General features: G+C 39.3%; 1 protein-coding gene across 3 annotated transcripts in view; it reads right to left on the bottom strand.

Annotated features, from left to right (window-relative positions):
• The window catches only part of stard13b (StAR related lipid transfer domain containing 13b), a 103,101-nt gene that overhangs the window by 49,648 nt on the left and 35,153 nt on the right, over positions 1–18,300 (bottom strand). Inside the window, exon 1 of one of the 3 annotated variants that reach the window (XM_084717352.1) lies at positions 11,292–11,553. The exons of 1 other annotated variant lie outside the window; for it this stretch is intronic. In XM_084717352.1, coding sequence (XP_084573478.1) covers positions 11,292–11,415 — 124 coding nt within the window. In that variant the 5' untranslated portion in view covers positions 11,416–11,553. Of the gene's footprint in view, positions 1–217; positions 521–11,291; positions 11,554–18,300 lie in introns of those variants that run through there. One more of the 3 variants, XM_084717351.1, reaches the window with a different exon arrangement.

Raw genomic sequence — 18,300 nt, 5'->3', positions numbered from 1 at the left:
TTTCTCATTATTTTGCTGGGCTCAGGACAAACAAAACAAACCTAAAACTTTGGTATGTGACGTCCTGGAAACCAGACTCAACAATCAACAGTCTCTCTGGTGTGTTTGCGAGCAGCTCAGACAAATTCTACTGATTCTACCTTTAAAATAGAAAACCTAAAGCTTTAAAACCTCCAGTCTGATCTGTCACTTCTCTCCAAACACGTCTCCTTCCTACCTCCTGCGATCTTCTTGAGCAGTTGCTGCCTGGCAATGATCCTGCCCAGCCTGTAGCCGGAGCGTCTGCGGTGATGGTCCATTCTCAGGTAGATATCCTGAGTCTCTGGGGTCATACTCCCCAGACACTCGCTGCCTGAGGACTCTGAGAGCTCCCGAAACATCACTGAAACTCTGTAACCCCCCAAAATACAAGCCTGGCTGATAGACGCTCTCCCACAAACACACACACACACCACACACTCACACTCCCTCTCTGTCCCAGCAGCAGAAAACTTCACATACAGGCGAGAAAAGCCTTAAAGTGAGCGGAGAGGGACAGCAGAGAGAGCGGAGAGGCAGTAGGGGGGGAGGAGTGCCAACACTTCAGTCTGCAGCTCATGTGACCACAGGGGGCCCAATGGCGAGGAGGCAGTGGGAGAACTGCCCACCTTGCTGAGCTGAATCCAACGTCTGTGTGAACGCTTGTCAACTTCCCCCTGCTCTGGAGGGAAATATAAATACCAGTGGAATGCCTATGAACTGAGTAAGGAGAGCAGAGGGGTGTGGGAAGGCTTACAAAAATAGTGGTTTTGGACCCGCCCTGCACTAGAACAACTCTGCCGCTGTTACTGGTCACTCAGGTGCCAAGTTTACTGGGTGAAGAGTGAGTCTGTGTCGTTTTTTTTTTTTTTTTTTTTTGGCTTTTTTGAAAGAGAGAAACTGCAGAGTGGAGAGAGAAAAGAAAGAGAAGAGAGGGGACAAGTTGTTTTCTTGGCTGGAGAATGCTAATTTCTCCTCCCCCACCCCCACCACCACCACCACATAGCTGACTCCGAGCTCCAGCCACAGGAAGGCCTCTCAGCAGGTCTCCTCCAAGTGTCAGCTCCTCAGGGGGGAAAAGAAATTTTAGCTTGAATACATACGAGAGGTGACCCATATCCCCTTTACTCAACACAAAGGGAAAAAGATCAGGCTGCAGCGCGTCGTCTGTTCAGCTCTGGTTGCCGTTCAGAGGCGGGAATTAAAGCCTCAGCTGACAATGTGTCCACTAATCCCCACTACAGACTAAAATATCCAGTATTTACTATCTACTAATGTCCATGGTATGTAGTGCTTTTCCATTTTGTTTTAACAAAGAGTGATTTACGACGTGTGCCAACAGACGTCAATCAAGCTATGACTTTGAATAAAGTTGTAAATAACAAAAGAAATGATTTTTGGCCTGAAAGAATTAAATACTAAGTACACATTTTTATAATATACAGTTTGCTTTAATTAGTACACATGAAGCTTTTCCATTTTGTAAAAGAACAAGGTTTCAACCAGTTAAATTTAAGACTTTTTAAGACCTTTTAAAAACTGTTATGAATGTAATGTCAGATCTATGTCACGTCCATATTGACAAATAAGTGAGATAAATAAATTCTTACCAGTTAATCAATATTAATGAACATGTCTTAATGAAATCTTACGATCCAAACGGCACAATTTAAGATATTTTTAAGGCCAAAAATTCAGGTTCAAATTGGATTTTATTTAATGAATTAAATTGGGATTGATGAAAGTTGTAAAGAACCAAAAGAAAAAAGGATTAGGGTGATCACTGCCGATACAAGATCTTTCAAGTACAGTTTCACCTCAAGCTGCAACAATTATACAATTAATCGTTTCAGTCATTTTTCAAGGAAAAATGTCAAAAATTTGCTGGTTGAAGCTTCTTAAATGTGAGGATTTGCTGCTTTTCTTCTCAATTTATGGCAGTAAATGAAGAGACTTTGGACTGTTGGTTGAACAAAAGAGGCAATTTGAAAATGTAGATTAATTACTTAGGGGAAATAATCAGCAGATTTATCAATAATGAAAGTAATCGTTAGTTACAACCCTACTGCATCAATTTACGATTCTGAATAAGGTCGTAAAGAACAAAAGAAAACACTTTGGGGCAAACAGTGATGACATAAGAGATGTGCTTATGGATATGAATCAAACTGAGCTTGAAGAAAGTTTGTGGGACAATAATGTCCATCCACAGCAACTTTTACCGTGTGAGCGCACATACTCAGGTCTCGCTTAAAACAATCATTAAGTCTTTACATTTAAACCAAAAATGAGCCTCCTATGAATGAAACAACTGTTGAAAAAGCAACATTTGAGACGATTAAACCTGAATGAGAACTAAAACTCCTCTGATCTAAAACGTCCACTTGTCTCAGCCGGTTTACAACATGGAGCGTCAGTCTCCTCACACCTGAAATAAAGTCCACATCCGCGCAGTCCGACCCACCCTGCACCAGTCGGGGCCCCTGCTGCCAGTCTCCCCGTGACCTGGCCTCTGCATACAGGCCTGCCTGTGTCCTGTGTCGTATATGAGCACGGCGCCATACATGTGAATAGGGCAGAAATGGGCAAGCGACCAAGTCAAACACAGCCCCTGTCTGTTTTGCTCCCCGGCTGGCAAAATCCACCCCAGCTTAAGCTCACAAAGAGCACAATTCAGCAGCACACTTCAGAGCCCGCTGCACGTTTTCATAAACGTCTCCGGGTTTAATGAGCCTCTCCACACCCTCAGGTGGAGCCATTTAAATACGTGATTGTTGCTTTTTTAAGCTACGAGGTGGTGGTGGTGGTGTAACACCGTTCAGGTGATTTCATTGGGCAGTGACTCATTTTTTTTACACACAAACACCTGTGTTCATTCATACTGTACAAGCGCCGCTTCAGGTGTCGCATGTTAAAAATGAGTGGCGGCATGTTGGCAGCAGCTCCCTGAACACGTTTCTGTGTTTCCTCCTCGTCTAGACGAAGAACCTCAGAGTGCATCGTGCAGATTACAGTACAGAATCAATCACCCTCTGCTATGCAACATCATAATGAATAAGATTAATGGTGTTTTCGTCTCCGTGCGCAACTCAAATACCTCAGCGAGGACTGTGAAACAGCTCAGAGATCTCCCTTTGGATGTCCCTGTGTTTAACTCTGTGCTGCATGCCATGAACAGACGGCTGTGGTGTGTGTCCTCGGTGGGAGTGTTGTGTGTCGGGCGCTGTGACTCCAGCCCTTATCAAACGTGTTTCAACTCGCCTCCGTCTGGGCTTCAGAGCTCAAACTACTACACAGCAGCATGGCAACAGGAATCCAGACTCACATTACACACAAACACATACCGAGGCTCAGCCTGACAGACAGAGTAGATCTTCATCACAATGGAGGCAGTAAATGTTACTGTGTGATGACAAATTAAGACATGTTGAAATGCAACTGTGATCCACTGCCCAGCTGCATAAAACCACATAGGCTAAGATTACCCTAAAATTTTCAGTTAAGGATGACTTCGGAAAAAATGAGTTGCATAAAACCACATTAAGGATTTTCTTAGATGTTGTCAGGGAAAACCCCTTAATCTCTAAGACTGGGTTGGATCATTCATTCTGATCAGTTTGAATGAATGAATGAATAAATTCAGATTTAAAATTAGGCAGAGCTCTAGTGCACGATTAAAAACAAATCTGAGTTCCAAGTTTAGAGATGTAAACTGAAATTAAATAGTTTAAGCAATATCAATCTAATCCAAAATTAAAATAAATAAATGTGAACTAATTTGAGTGCTGACAGGAGCTAATCAATAAAAAAGGAGGAAACCTGTTAACTGCTCTGTATTCCTTCACAAAACATAGTGTTTGCTAGTTAGCTAAAAGTTTTAAAAAGTTCTATTTACTAGTTATTGTTATGTTAGCTAGCTGAAAAGTTGACAAAATGTTATCTACCTACTGTATGCTAGCTAGGTAAAATGCTTTAAAAAGATACATAGATTACTAGCTAACTAAAAAATGCTATTTTGTTTGCTGGCTAGCTAAAAAGTTTTAAAAGGTTATATTGTTTACTAGCTAATTAAAAAAAACAAACAAATGCTATATTGTTTTCTAGCTAGCTAAAAAGTTGACTAAACGTTAGCTAGCTATTGTATGCTAGCTAAGTAAATAGTTGACAAAATGTTATATTGCTGCTAGCTAGCTAAAACGTTTAAAAAGTTAGTCAGCCTATTCATGATGGCTTAGAAGAGAAGCTCTAATTTCTCCGTTGAGAAAAACTTTAGGCGAATTATCAACTAGTCTGAAAGACAGAAAGGCATAAAGACACAAAAAACTCACTTGTGTTGAGTCTTTCCCTTAACTTTCTTAAAGAAACTTGATTATTTCGGTCAGTTCATCTCAAAAAGGCAGCTATTTTAAAAGTTAAACCTCCTTGAGTGAATGTTAAAAAGGTTTAGAGTGAAAACTAAATTGAGGCTTAAGGGAGGTTTAAATATAATCTTTCTTCAATTTAAGTGTTTTCTCAGATGTTCTGCCAACTAGCAACTAGCTAGCAACGGTTAGCAGGAAACGCACCGTTACCTTGAGTACAGTACGGATTTCTCTGTGTTTAAACATTGTTGGAAACATTTTAGATGTAAGTACACAACCCAACAAAATATATAACACGTCTAGCATTTTCAGACATTTTGATATGGATATGTTACATATTATAGCTGTAAACAGTGATGTGAGTTTATTGTAACCATGGTAACTGGAAAGCACATGTGTTGTATCATGACAGAAGCTACGTTGAAAGTCTTAAGTAAAGCTTGGAGAAATATTCTGCTTAAGAGACAAAGTTAAGGTGGTTTATGCAGCCGGGGACAGGCGTTTAAAGCTCATCCAGCCTTCATTCATTTTCTGCTGCAGCACTCAGCCTCTGTCAGGTGTGATTAGAAAAAGGGAAATTTAAAACTCTGAATCATGGAGTTGGAGCTCGGGGCCACAGATGATGAGTCAGGAGCCAGTTGAGTGGGTTTAGACGTCGCTCTGATGTGGTTTGATTCAGCATCAGACACATGTAATCTGCACTGGGCAGCTCTGGCTCTGGTGTGGCGACGTTTCCTGTGGTTAAGGCTTAAGAATAGCACCAGAGTGACTGAACGTTTCTACCTCATGAGCCACCAAATGTCTGAATTCTGAGCTCAGGTCTGACTGGGACCAAATTGCACTTTAATAGTGCAGGACCGGTCGAGCTGCTCTGCAGGTAACCTGAAACATTTCATAATTTAATAATGTCTCAGTGGATGAGGTGGTGGGAGCTCCGCTGCGGACGTTTTACCCACCACAGCTGCTATGACTCACCACAGAGAGGATCACTCCATGCATAATTTTATCAGACCTTAATCTCATCTTTAGCAGCAGACGCTCCTCCAGCAGCTGCAAGAAGCTGCTGGGGTTTCCCCAAAACAGAGGTGTGTCTCAAGATACACCTCACCTGCAAATTAAATCACATATGAGCACAAATATATATTTATTAAGGAAATAAATAGAATTTAAGAGAGGGACGCTGTGCTTCTTGTGTTAAATTGGGTTGCCATTTTTATTATTTTCAATGACGTGTGATTGCTCTGGCCGAACAGACTTACATGACTGATTATAACCGCACAGACCCACAATTTACTGTGTATCATGAACTGGCTGCTTGCTTATTAACAATATCAACAATTTTCTCATTATCTCCTCTCTTCTGTCCTTTGAACATTTGAACAGTGTCCTTTCAGACCCTCAGCGTCTCATACAGACTCACCGGGGCACTGTAGTATAAATATGAGACACACACCTTCTTCAGTGTAAGTAGCAAAATGAACAAGAGTGTATCGAGGAGGTTGGGTGGACACCCAGGCCGAGGTTTGTGTCCCATGTGAAACCAAGAGTCAACGTTATCTAAAGTTTTAAGTTACATAACATCACGTGCTCCACATGACTTTCTTCATTTAAGTCATGTAACTTATGTAACATACTTATTTTCAGCTAAAGCATGATCTTCCCCTGAAGCTAACTGGAGATGTTTCCAGTTCAGGGTGTGTGAGATTAGTCAACGTTGCCACTCTCGCTAGACAGTACCAGAAATACTAGTCGGTTAAACTATTTGGCAATGTTTTATTAACGTACACTGCCACTTAACTGTTGCCTCTAAGGTGTCATGCTGCCGCCCGCCACTAGTCAATACTGCAGTCAGATGCCAGCTCATGAAACCAGCGACGTCTGGCAGTGTTTTTATATAGAAAATGAAAATAAGGTGAACGTAGGCTGTGCCAGAATAAACCGATATATAATCATGACTGGAGCAATATGTGACCACATTCAGCACAGACATGTACATTAACCTGCAAGCAGAGCAGGCGACTGCTGCTAGCACTGCTAACGTTAGCCACACTGTGTCCTGCTGTAGCTAACCCAGCTCCAGGTAAACAATGTCATTCACCCGCAGACTCTGTGATACTGTTCGCTCTGAAAAGGTGAAGCATTGGGTGAATTGTTGTTGTTCTGCAGATTAATGTGCAGTGTTTTTATTGCATGGCATGAAGTGTCACACATTTCAGCAGCATTTAAAATATGATTTGGTTGATTGTAGACTGTGATTAATGGCTTCAAATGGCTCTTAATAACAGTATTTTCTCAGACAGTGTTGAATATGATCAGTTAATAAATTGTGCTAAATTTTACCTGCTTTCTGAGTGTTTTCTTACTGTTAGACTAGTGTGAATAGAGTGCGTAAAAATACCTTTTGGACAGCTGAATAATAGAAGGAAACCTGTAATATGTGACATGATATGATTGCTATCATTGTTGTACGGCCTGGCTCAGGTTAAACCCTCGGTTAAATATAAACAAATACATACAGAGAAAGAATGCTCCCCTTTTCTCGGGTTAATAAATTACACGGGATTGGATCTGTGAATATCTTCTGTCCTCGCTGAAACCTGATAGGGCATTTTAGGCAGAATCTGAGGCATTTTTGCTACTGGTATCAGTATTGGAAGAACTCTAAACCTGACCTGGTAGTTTTGGCGTGTACACCTGACCAAACTGCGACCGTTTCACAACTTTAACCATGTGTCAAAGTGGCTTTCTGGCAGCGTCTCATGCAGGTAATTAGGGGTATTTCATGCATCAGTATGAGACACCAGGGAGGCACGACAAGGCACCATTTGTTTTTGACCACCTGGGATGAGAGTGCGTTTGTTATTCATGGTGTAATATATGATTTAATGCTTTGCATGTTCCTATGAAGCTTAAACATACAGTACATGAACAGATTTTCACCAAGCAGTCAGAGAGCAGCTTCTGCAACAGGCAGACTTTCAGCATCATGCTCAAGCATAATTTGTCATTAAAAGCAATGAGATATAACCAGTCAGTCCTCACCAGAAAAACAGACCAAGTCTTCAACCGTCTTCTAGGTAAATTTGGGAATCACTGGTAATTACTGTGACGCCAGTGAGAGCAGCAGCTCATGTCCTCATGGTTTTAATGTTCTAATGTTAATGTAATCTCCCAGACCCCCAGACTGTTCAACCAATCAGCTCAGGTGGTGAATATTCCAGATTTGCAATATTAAATATTTTCAATTCACAGCTCAAGCTTCATCTTAAGATTTAATTATGTTTCCCCAAAGGTGTTTTACAACATCCTGTATTTTCATTAATCTGTGGGAGTCAACTCAAAGTCAACCCCAGTAAATGATTTCATGCATATCTCTGTTTAATTAAAAACTCTCTGTGATGTATATTTACCTGTATAATGTCTGACAGCTCACATTTATCAGTATTTGGCTCCTGTTTTCCGGTTAACCTGCGACAGTTAACACCTATTAATCACTCAGGAGTACGTGAGGGCCAACGTGTCTTTTTAAATATTTGCCTGCAGCAGAGTGACCTTCAGCAGGAGCAGCCGCAGGATACAGATAGTCTGAATTTATAAAATGTGCCATGGATTTAGCGCGCAAAAAGATTTTATGAATCTCACTCTGCCATCCACTAGTGTTTGGCTGCAAACAGGCCACCATCTGTGATTTGACACACATTAATCTCTTTGTTGATTGGCCAGATCGTCTCTGATGAACTAGAAATTGCCTGTCAGAGGTCTAAAACACCTGACCTAAATTTTGTACAAGTTCCTCCCTCTGATTTCCCGTCAATCTGTTTGGGAAATAAAAGATGAGTCTTCCTGTCCGCCCTGAATATCACATCAGCCTCATGTGAAACTTGTGATCAACATAATCTTTAAACAGGCATGAAAACCTGCAAAAATACAGATCTGTTGCACAGCTGGCAGAAATCAGAAGGAGAACATTGATATTCACATAACTTTCAATCCATCTGTGAAGTCAGTCAGCTGCTTCAGGTCTATATGTGTCCTCTTATACGAGCACAGACTGTCAGATGCACAGCGGCTCACATCACTGACACACACACAGTAAAGAATGCAGTGATTAATGTGCCAAATATCTGGACGGTGCAGGACTCAGCTGCTGCATCAGTGACAAGCCTCGGCAGGCTGCACGGCTGAGCCGAACACATATCAAACTTCATGCACCAAACAAATCGAAACAACAGCTTCGAATCCAGTTACACAAAGTGAACACACTCGGTCTGATGTCTATTTGTATGGCATGTAAACTCCTCCTGATGAGGAGTTTTCCCACATGAGGAGTTACTGCGGTAAATTCACTGCACCTAGTGGTTGACTTTTGTTACTGCACATTAGTGACTTCAACTCCTCACACACAAAACTCTGCAAGACCTTTGACAAATCACTGCAACAGACACAAACCTCTAAACCTTCAACATGTCTCTCAAATTTATCCCAGAGAGGATTTATAGTCAAGATAAAACATTTCTCCACATGTCAAATATATTATTTTCCCTGCACTGAAACTCTCTGAAGCTCAATCTGTCCTATATCAGAGTCAGAATCAGGTTTATTCCAATGTAGGTTTGCACATATGAGGAATTAACTTTCATTTTTTGGTGATTAACAATAACCACAGTGAGCAGAAAAACATAAAGAATGATAAGAAGCAAGTACTGCAGGTCAGGAAGCATAAAATAGAATGCAAAATATGGAAAAAATATTGTAAAAATATGCACAATGTGTTAGATAAATGAAAGAGTTTGTGCATGAAGGTGCAAAAATTCATTTACAATATTAATATTGAGTGAAATATTCTTATCTGGAATCTAATTCTTTAAAAGGCAGCATCAAATATATGATTTTATTTGTGATCTTTTGTGCATAATTTCATATACAGTATGCAGAAAATATTTCTGTCCTCCTGACAGACAGGTGCATTTTATAGTTTTTCTCATTCAATTCGGCTCAGTTCTTCAATGAGTTCAAATTTCTGGGGAATTAGTTTGTTGTTCGTAACATATTTGAATTTCTCATTCTTTGAAACAAACTGCACATGTTTTCGTGTGTGTGTCTGTGCAGAAGAGAAAGCACAAGTGTCTACAGTTTGCACAATGAACATGTGCATATGACTTGTTGATCAGAACTTCTAAACATTCATGGAAAAGTGACCCGTTCATTTATCAAAATCTATGAGATGTTCTAAACGTCCAGGACATGACATGATTCTGATGTTTAAATTGTGTAAATCGGTAAATGAGCTGCCAGGTGACAGTAATGAACGAGGAATCTCGTGGATGTGATTCTGTGGAATCTGTTCACTGTATATGACTTTATCAGATCAAAGGTGAGTTTTCTGTTTACGGTACATGTGACACATTGCAACACATAAATTTACCGTATACATACAAATGTGCACATCCATATAGTGTTGTACCAATAAAACCAACAGCCTTTTACCTCTTGTTAAAAATCTGAATCTAAAAAGCTCAGTGTGATAAACAACAGCATTCAGCTGCACAAAACGGATATTCTTGTACAGTAAACAGTCGGAGTCAACAAAACATAAATGTGTGTATAAGAAACATTTCCAATTTGACTGTCATGGCTAAAAAAACATCTAAATATTTTGACCAGTGTGGCTCACAAAGTGTTTCATTTTGGTGGAACTGACCAATCTATTGACACAATAATTCAGTTTTGATGTCCCATGAAACTCTTGTGTCAACTGTGCTTACAGTTAAGCAAAAAGGAATTGAGAAAAACTGTAATATGGTTCAGTGTGTCTGAACAAAACTTGGCAGGAAACATGTCTTGTCCTCCTGAGAGACAGGAGCATTTTAAGAGGTCAAAGCTAACATGAACAGTTATATTGGGGTGACATTGCTAGGAAACTGATTGGATCCAAGTTTATTTGCAGGCAGGTGTTCACATCATCAGCAAACAGAACGACAGGAGATAGTGACTGAGAAGCAGCTGCAATATTTAGATAGATAGATGATAGAAAATGAAGAAACTGTGGTTTTCAGCCTCTTAAATATGGAGATTTCTTGCTGTTCACTGCTTGTTATCACATTAAACTGAATATCTTTGGGTTTTAGACTAAAAAAATATCCAAAGCTTGGACTGAGATGGACATTTTTCACTCTTTCCTGACATTTTATAGACATGGCAACCTTAGATTAAACATGACAATTAGATAGACAGATTGATAGATAGCTAGATAAAATATGTTCAAAAAAAAGTTTTAATGCTAATTTAAGGTGCTCTATGATGTTTTGTGGACACTTTTACTCATCTATTCAAATGGTAAAATGATGAAATATTGTCCACTCTCACTCATCTCTTATCTTTTGCTGCAAAAATGACCCATCAGCGCCACCCTGCGGCATCAGCAGGTCATTTTTAATACATGAAGACGGTGTTACATGAACACTGTACATAGACGATATGACCAATGATTTCCTACACGTGTGCAAAAGGTTATAAATAAGTTCATTTTATTGTTCAGTGTCCAAATCGGCGGGATTTAAATTTTTCTCAAGAGCTTCAAACAACTTCAAACTCTGATTAAAGGTGTCAATTTTAAATTTTAAAATGAATTGGACCACATGCGCGTTTAATATAAACAATTTTAAGATAAATAGTCTCCACCACACCTCACTATGGAGAGAAAAATCTACTAAAAACCTTGATGAATTGAGCGCGTTAATACCAGTTTTTACTCTAAAAATGACCCCTGTTGCAGAACTTTGGTGACACTTTACGCACATCATGACTGATGTCTGTCCGATTACCGCCAGCCAAAGACTTTAACCTGAAATGACCGTGGTGGTTGACCCTCTGTCAGCGGGCTCGGGTGTGCCTGTTGACGGGCTCACTGACCTGCCAGTCTCCGCTCCCGGACGTTCCTCCAGAGTAAATCCCAGGCTTTGGACGTGGAGCTCCGCAGCTGCTCACTGAAGGACCGCCGGAGCTTCAGTTTCTGTGAGTTTCTTCTAGAAGTCATCGCAAATCCTCAACTTCGACCATAATAAATTGATAAATTAATCCTCTCCGTCTGTCTGTCCAACACAAACCCGTTATATGTGTGTTAAAGTCTCCGACAGAGAATCACCTTCACTTCTCCCGGTGAATAACTTTGTCTCTAACACAGCAGCAGCGGCAGCTGCGGTAAACCTGACTGCGGAGCCCGGTCCGTAAACACAGCAGCTGTCAACATGATGAAGGAAAAATAAATACAAACAAAAATAAAAATACTCCTCTCGGTTTAAAATCAATGGGACAAAGTGATAGTGAAGCACCAGGACAGACTTTCACACTTCACACCAGATGTGTGTGTGTGTGTGTTCGTGCGTCTCTGTGTGTGTGTGAAGGGAGCGCTGCAAAGATGCGATGCCTTCAGGTGCTGTGGGAAATATGAGAGCGCATATGATCCTCTCAAAAAAGTGTAAGAATGAGTACAAGGAGGAATAGAGAGTTTGATGGTAACAACAGATGGTGAAACTGAACCATTTTATTACTGCTATTTAACATAATAGGTAAATATTATCTATTCATGATATGTAGGCTATTAATGACCCAGCAAACATACATTTTCGTAATGTTCCATGAAGGTTCTGTTGGCAAAAGTTCATATAACCTTTAAAGAACATCACAAGAGGCCTCCATATAGTCTAATGTTCTGTCATGGTCATGTGAGAACTAATGGTTCCTTGCAGGTTTCCATAAGTATGCAGTGCTCTGGTAGGGTTAAACAATATATACTGGGCCCACATCATTTATCTCACCGGACTGTTGGAGATATGTTAAGAAAACTCGCCTGGAAAATCATGTGAACATTATTATTATTTTAAACATTATGAATACCGGCTTTAAAACACATAAAACTTTTATAAAAATCCCTCCCTCCCATCTTGAGAAACACATTTTCTGGAGAAACTTAACAAGCGTGATTTCTTAAATATTCCCTTAATAAGTACTTATTAATTATTCTAATTCTTATTATGTTTATGTACTGTTTAAAAAGGTTAGACCCATATTACATTTGTGTACTTAATATTATTCCATGTTTCCATTAATGTTCAAACCAAGAGACGTCTGTATTTTATTCGGGGTAACGGTGTGTTTTCTGGGATCCAAAAGACACATTAAAGACTAAATGTAATGTAAATAAAACTTGAATACATTACCTCCTTGATGAACATAAGTTCTGTCAAAATAATGTCAGATAATTTCTAAGCACAAATGGTGGTTTTGTGACTATCATGAGCCCACGATACTTCACAACGTCATCAAACTACGCCTTTTGTTATTGTTGTGTTGTTAATTCAATACCACTCGGTGCAGAATATTGCTTATATTGTTGTTGTGTACTTATCTACTTATTTATTATATCTCACTGTTTTCTGTTTACTTAGTATCTTGCTTTTTATTGATGTTTATGGCATTAATAAAGGTTTGTCTTATCATATCATATTGTATCGTATCACATCGTATGGTATGGTATGGCATCATATCTTAAAATGTTCATTTTAGAAGTATAATCCTGATATTTCCAGAATGTTTTTCCCACTAAAAGTTGGACCACAGCTGCAAACAGCTGTAAGACTACAGTTTATTTAGATCACAACAAAATGCTTTATGTAACAATGATGGAGGAAACAACAATGTCTGGATGTATATGTCCAGTGTCAATTTCTCATTCAGTTTCCTACGGGAGAACAATGTAGCTGAACCCCAGAGGGACCTAGTTTCTAGAGTAAAGCCAGTGCCAAGCAGAGTTTCCACTCCAAGTCCATTTTGTCACTTTTTTATGCCAACACTGCTTCTGACAATTCCACCATGAGACTTTAAAGTAGGAAACGGAGCTTTACGAAGAGCCCCTGAAGGCATCACAAGCTGCAAACCACTCAACACCCCGCCACCACCACTACAAACACACACCGCAGCTCTCAAATGACACAATTCAAACCTGAACAATCACTTTCTCCATCCAGTCCCTCAAGCCATCATCAAACCCAAAACAAAAACAAGATAAAAGTGAAAAAACTTTAAAAAATCACTGCAACATTACAGTAATCACATAACCTGATATAATAATAATTACTGTGGCTGCTCTTAAAACTTTTGATAGGCGTAGACCTATTAATTGACTATAATTAGTATTTTGACCTAATTTTTCCTTCAGGATGTCATCGTGTGTTATTTTAAATCTTGGTGAGAGTTTAGCGTGTTCTCCCTCAGGTAGGCTGGAGTAGGTCAACCCTTCAACAGAAACACGGGCTCAGTTTCAGCAACATTTACTTCTGTTGTCACAATATCTTGCACCACAGATCCTGAAAAGTAAAGAAAATGTCGGCCTCAGACCTCGTCTGAAGAGTAAACACGACAAAAGTTCTTCTGCTAGACTTCAGTAATCATTGGACAATAATTATTTTAGGCATTTCCTCCTATTATTGTGAGTCCATTCGGGTGGTGATATCATATCAGCTGGGTTAATTTCTTGTTCATGAGCTGGGATTACTGTTAAAACTGGTGTAATACCATAAACACACAGAGTCACCGGCTGAAGATTGACAGTTTCTTAAATGAACAGATCTCTGCTGACCTCAGTTTGCCCTCTCAGTATGAAGCTGAGCTAACATTACCTCATCTCAATGAGCAGACAGACCCTGTTTGCCATCGAGCAGGATGACGGCTGATTTACAGATTATTACGAGGTCGCACAGTGAGATGTTTGAGTGCCAGACGAGTGTGGAGAATATTAATGAAGGGCTCAGTTTTCCATTAGTTCTGTCTGAAACTGAAATTATGTGCAGTCAGGAGGAATAAATCTAAAATCTGCCAGTAAGAGACCCAATAAACTTCTCTCATCTGACTGGATATGACATGAAAACATTAAAGGGATAGTTCGGATTATTTGATGTGGGGTGATGGAGGTTGACACGACCCCAGTTAGGTGAAGCAGAGAGGAGTACCAGCTCAGCTCAAGATCAGCAACAAAATGTATTTTAGACACTTAAAAAAGTTCACCTAAAAAATTTATCAGTTTAGGTTTATGCTATGTTTAGAATATTTTAACAGCTTTACTTTACTGTCAGGCAGCCTTTTTTGACGGGAAACCACTGGTGAATTCAAACTAACCTTTTAAAACACAGAAGTCACATGATAACAAATAAACTGAGGCAGCAGTAGACCAGCGATTCCTGTGCTCTCTGAGGTAAAATTGTCAATTTTTCATATGGAGTTTGGTTGGTTTGGAGAGAGAGTGCTATTTGGCTTATATAGCAGTGTTTTCCTAAAGTTGTGAAAATATTTTAAATATAAAGGCTTATACAGGCTTCATTCTCAAATCAGATTCTTTTGTTTGGCTTTTCACGTGAATGTTTAAATGTGACCCATATCAGATTCCGGTGTAAACTGGTCACGTTCCTAATTAACCCGCATGCACAAAGGAACAATAACAGAGGCTTTGCCATGCAGCACGTCGTCTTACAAAAGTAAACATGGAGGCCACTGAACTCAGCATTTACAGTTTCATTTATAAGTTGATGTTGCAGTGGAAGCCAGTGAATTCGTCAGCAGATGATGATAATGATAACAAGGATGAAGAGAAAGAGAGACTTTTCTTTCTTTTTTTTTTTTGTTAGGGCTGCACGATTGAAATTTTATCAAAATCACAATATGGCATTCTGCAATTTTCAAATCGCAAGAGGCAAAATGTTTATTAATGAATTAATATTATGAGGCAGAGATGTCCTGTCCTGTAAATCAGATTCTACAGACTTAAAAAAGCATTGTAATTTGGCACAGATAAGTATAATGATGCCTCCCTCTAACATAGCAAATCATATCACAATTACAATATCAGTGAAAAATAATCACAATTAGATATTTTTTCAAAATCATTCAGCCCTACTTGTTGTGGCACAGGGGCTGTGAACGGAGATGTGTGTTTGCCAGGAATGATGGGATTGTGATGTGAACGGCTTCACAGAGCTGCATTTTATCCAAGATTTCAGGATGACAAGGTGACACTTCAAACTACATTTGTCCTCACAAGAATCTCGCAGAAAGGCGAGTGAGTAAAAAGTGCATGGATTCTGCGGAAAAAATCAGACCTGTATCTGATTTAGAACCACATATGAGAAAATCAGAACTGAAAGGCTCAGATTCCTGTGTAATTTGTGCTGTTCAAGAGTCACATTGGTGCAAAAAATAAATAAATAAAAAGCAGTGTTCCTGCAGTGTGAACGTGGCCACAGATTTTTATGGTGAACCTTTTTAGGTGACTTTAATGCTAAGCTTCCTCGCTGCTGCTCCTCTCTGTTGACAATCAGTTAGCAGCTCATACAACCCCACATCAAATAATCTGAACTATCACTTTGGCATCTACATTTCTCAGGTTAAGATTCTGCTCTCTGCTAAATACAGAATAAACTCAAACATCAAAGCTTGAACCTTCATATGAAGCAAAACATTTGAACTTTCTGCTTCTTCATGGTAAAACGAAACTAAATAATTCTCAGAGTGTGACAGCCTTTCATCTCCATTTGGATTTAAGTGAATTTGTCACCGTTATTTTAAGGTTTAGCAGGTCACAGGAATGAAAGATATGTGAGAAAATGTGGAGGCTTTTTTGGTTCAGTGTGGGTCAGAAGGAGCGGGAACCTGTTCACCACGCAGTGAACAGCATGTTGCTATTTTCAGCCCCACTTGTTCAGACTGAAGGCTAAAATGAAGCTCTGAGGACAGAAAATACACACACACACACACACACACACACACACACACACACACACACGTGGAGAGAACCTGTTTCATTTGAGCCTGTCACTTTTGAGGAAGGGTCAGGGTTAGGCCGAGTCAAGCACCTTGTTTTACGCTGGTCATGTGAATCAGGAAGCTTAGAGAGACAAAGGGTGAAACTTAACACACACATTCTGGAAATTTAACACAAAACAGATCATAAATTCATCCTTAATAGAGTGCCTCAGGGATGATACATTTTTGTAGGCCAACCTGGAAGTTGCCCTGGTTCCCTCCACAAAAAGCCAATTGGATTTTTCCATTGGAGTTTTGGATTAGTGTAGAGAAAAAGCTCTGTGGTGAACCAAATATGATACTAACTTCTAATCCTTCAACAAGAACACCACTTTTATTATTTTTGAGGCCAGGGGAAGTGAAAAACTAATGTCAGGCTATAAACAATGATGTTCAATGTCCAAATAGGAATGTTCCTAACAACTAATTTCCCTGGCGATTAAACGGAAATTAGAAATTAGGAATTAGGAATTTAGAGTAACTGACTCGGCTAAAAATAAGAACAGTCAATGAAAACAGTGTTGCCTTTTCATACTGAGGAGGATCGTAGCGCCTGTGGTTTGGAGCAGTAAACAAGGTCATGTTGGTTTGCGGAGTGTGGCAGTCAGTAGCTAACAGTGCTAGCAACAGGAGTCTACTATCCTCGCAGGTTAATGTCCACATACTATGAGGAACTGACTTTTTTCAGACATGCAAAAAATTCAAAAATTCCTAAGTGGAGCTTTTACTGACATATTTTACATTTTGGGACAAAATGTGAGAATCCCTTCAATTTAACAACATACCTTATTTTAGGCTTCTAACCAAAAACCCATTCAAAAAACCCAAACTAACTTAACTTGTGACTTCTCTGTATTCCTTAACAAAACATTAATGTTTGCTAGCTGGCTAAAAAGGTAAAAAAAAAAAAAACATTAGCCTACAGTGTTTGCTAGCTAGCTAAAAGTTAATAAAATGTTACATCATTGCTAGCTAGCTAAAAAAAAATAAGAAAACATTATATTGTCTGGTAGCTAGCTAAAATGCTTGCAGGGTTTGCTAGCAAGCTAAACTTTACAGTAGCTAGTTAGCTAAAGCGCTAACAAAATATTAGATTGTTTGCTAGCTGGCTGAAATTTAGTTAACACTAGCCTAGTTAGCCTTCTCATGATGGCTCTGGTTTTAATGGATCAATTGAAAGAAATACAATTGAAACCAAATTAGCATTTTTACACTTCCAGTTTCCTTGTCTGAAAGTTAATGGGTTTATGGTTTATGGTTTAACGTTTCCAGGATTTAGGACTCATTCCTGCAGCAGTCTATCCAAGATAATAACTGTGGTATATTCTATACAAAAAATATGTTAGAGTTAACAAAACATTAGCCTACAGGGTTTGCTAGCTAACTAAATAGTTAAGGAACATTATAGTGTTTGCTAGTTAGCTAAGGTGTTAAAACTTTACATTGTTTGCTAGCTAGCTTAGTTAACATGAGCCTAGTTAGCCTTCTCATGACAACTTGGCAGAGAAGCTAATTTCTCCTCCTTTGAGAAAAACTTGTTAGCCAAATTAATGGAGCAATATGATCAAATAATAGAAGATGAAAAAAACAGACAACAGTATAGTAAGGAAAAAGGAGATTATCTGGCAGCGACTGGTTTTAATGGATCAATTGAAAGAAAGACGAAATGCACCAAGTTAGCATTTTTGCACTTCCGGTTTCTTTGTCTCAAAGTTGCTGACTTACAAAACTTGTGGTCTATTTCCTACAAAAGTGAAGGCATCGACTTACAAAACTAAAACAGATTTAAAGGAGTTTTTTCATTAAGAACCGTTAAACAATCTTTAAATCACCATTATCATCCGTCCATCATCGCACTAATCCTTTGGCTGATATATGTTGACATGGGTTGAAAACAGGATAATGAATGAATGTGTTAAGTTGTCAGAGCAGTAAACAAGGTCTCAGTCTCCAGACCCAGTGACTGACAGGACAGGAGTGGACAGACAGACAATACTGGCCCTGTCAGACGCCAACAGTAAAAGTGATGGAGGAAATGCAGGGACAAGGCTCTGACCTCTCTCGACAT

This window comes from Lutjanus erythropterus, chromosome 4 (genome assembly GCF_056507025.1).
Source record: "Lutjanus erythropterus isolate fLutEry1 chromosome 4, fLutEry1.hap2, whole genome shotgun sequence".
NCBI classification, from domain to species: Eukaryota; Metazoa; Chordata; class Actinopteri; order Lutjaniformes; family Lutjanidae; genus Lutjanus; species Lutjanus erythropterus.
Note: the sequence above shows the minus strand (reverse complement) of the source record. Positions and strands in the feature narration are given on the sequence as shown.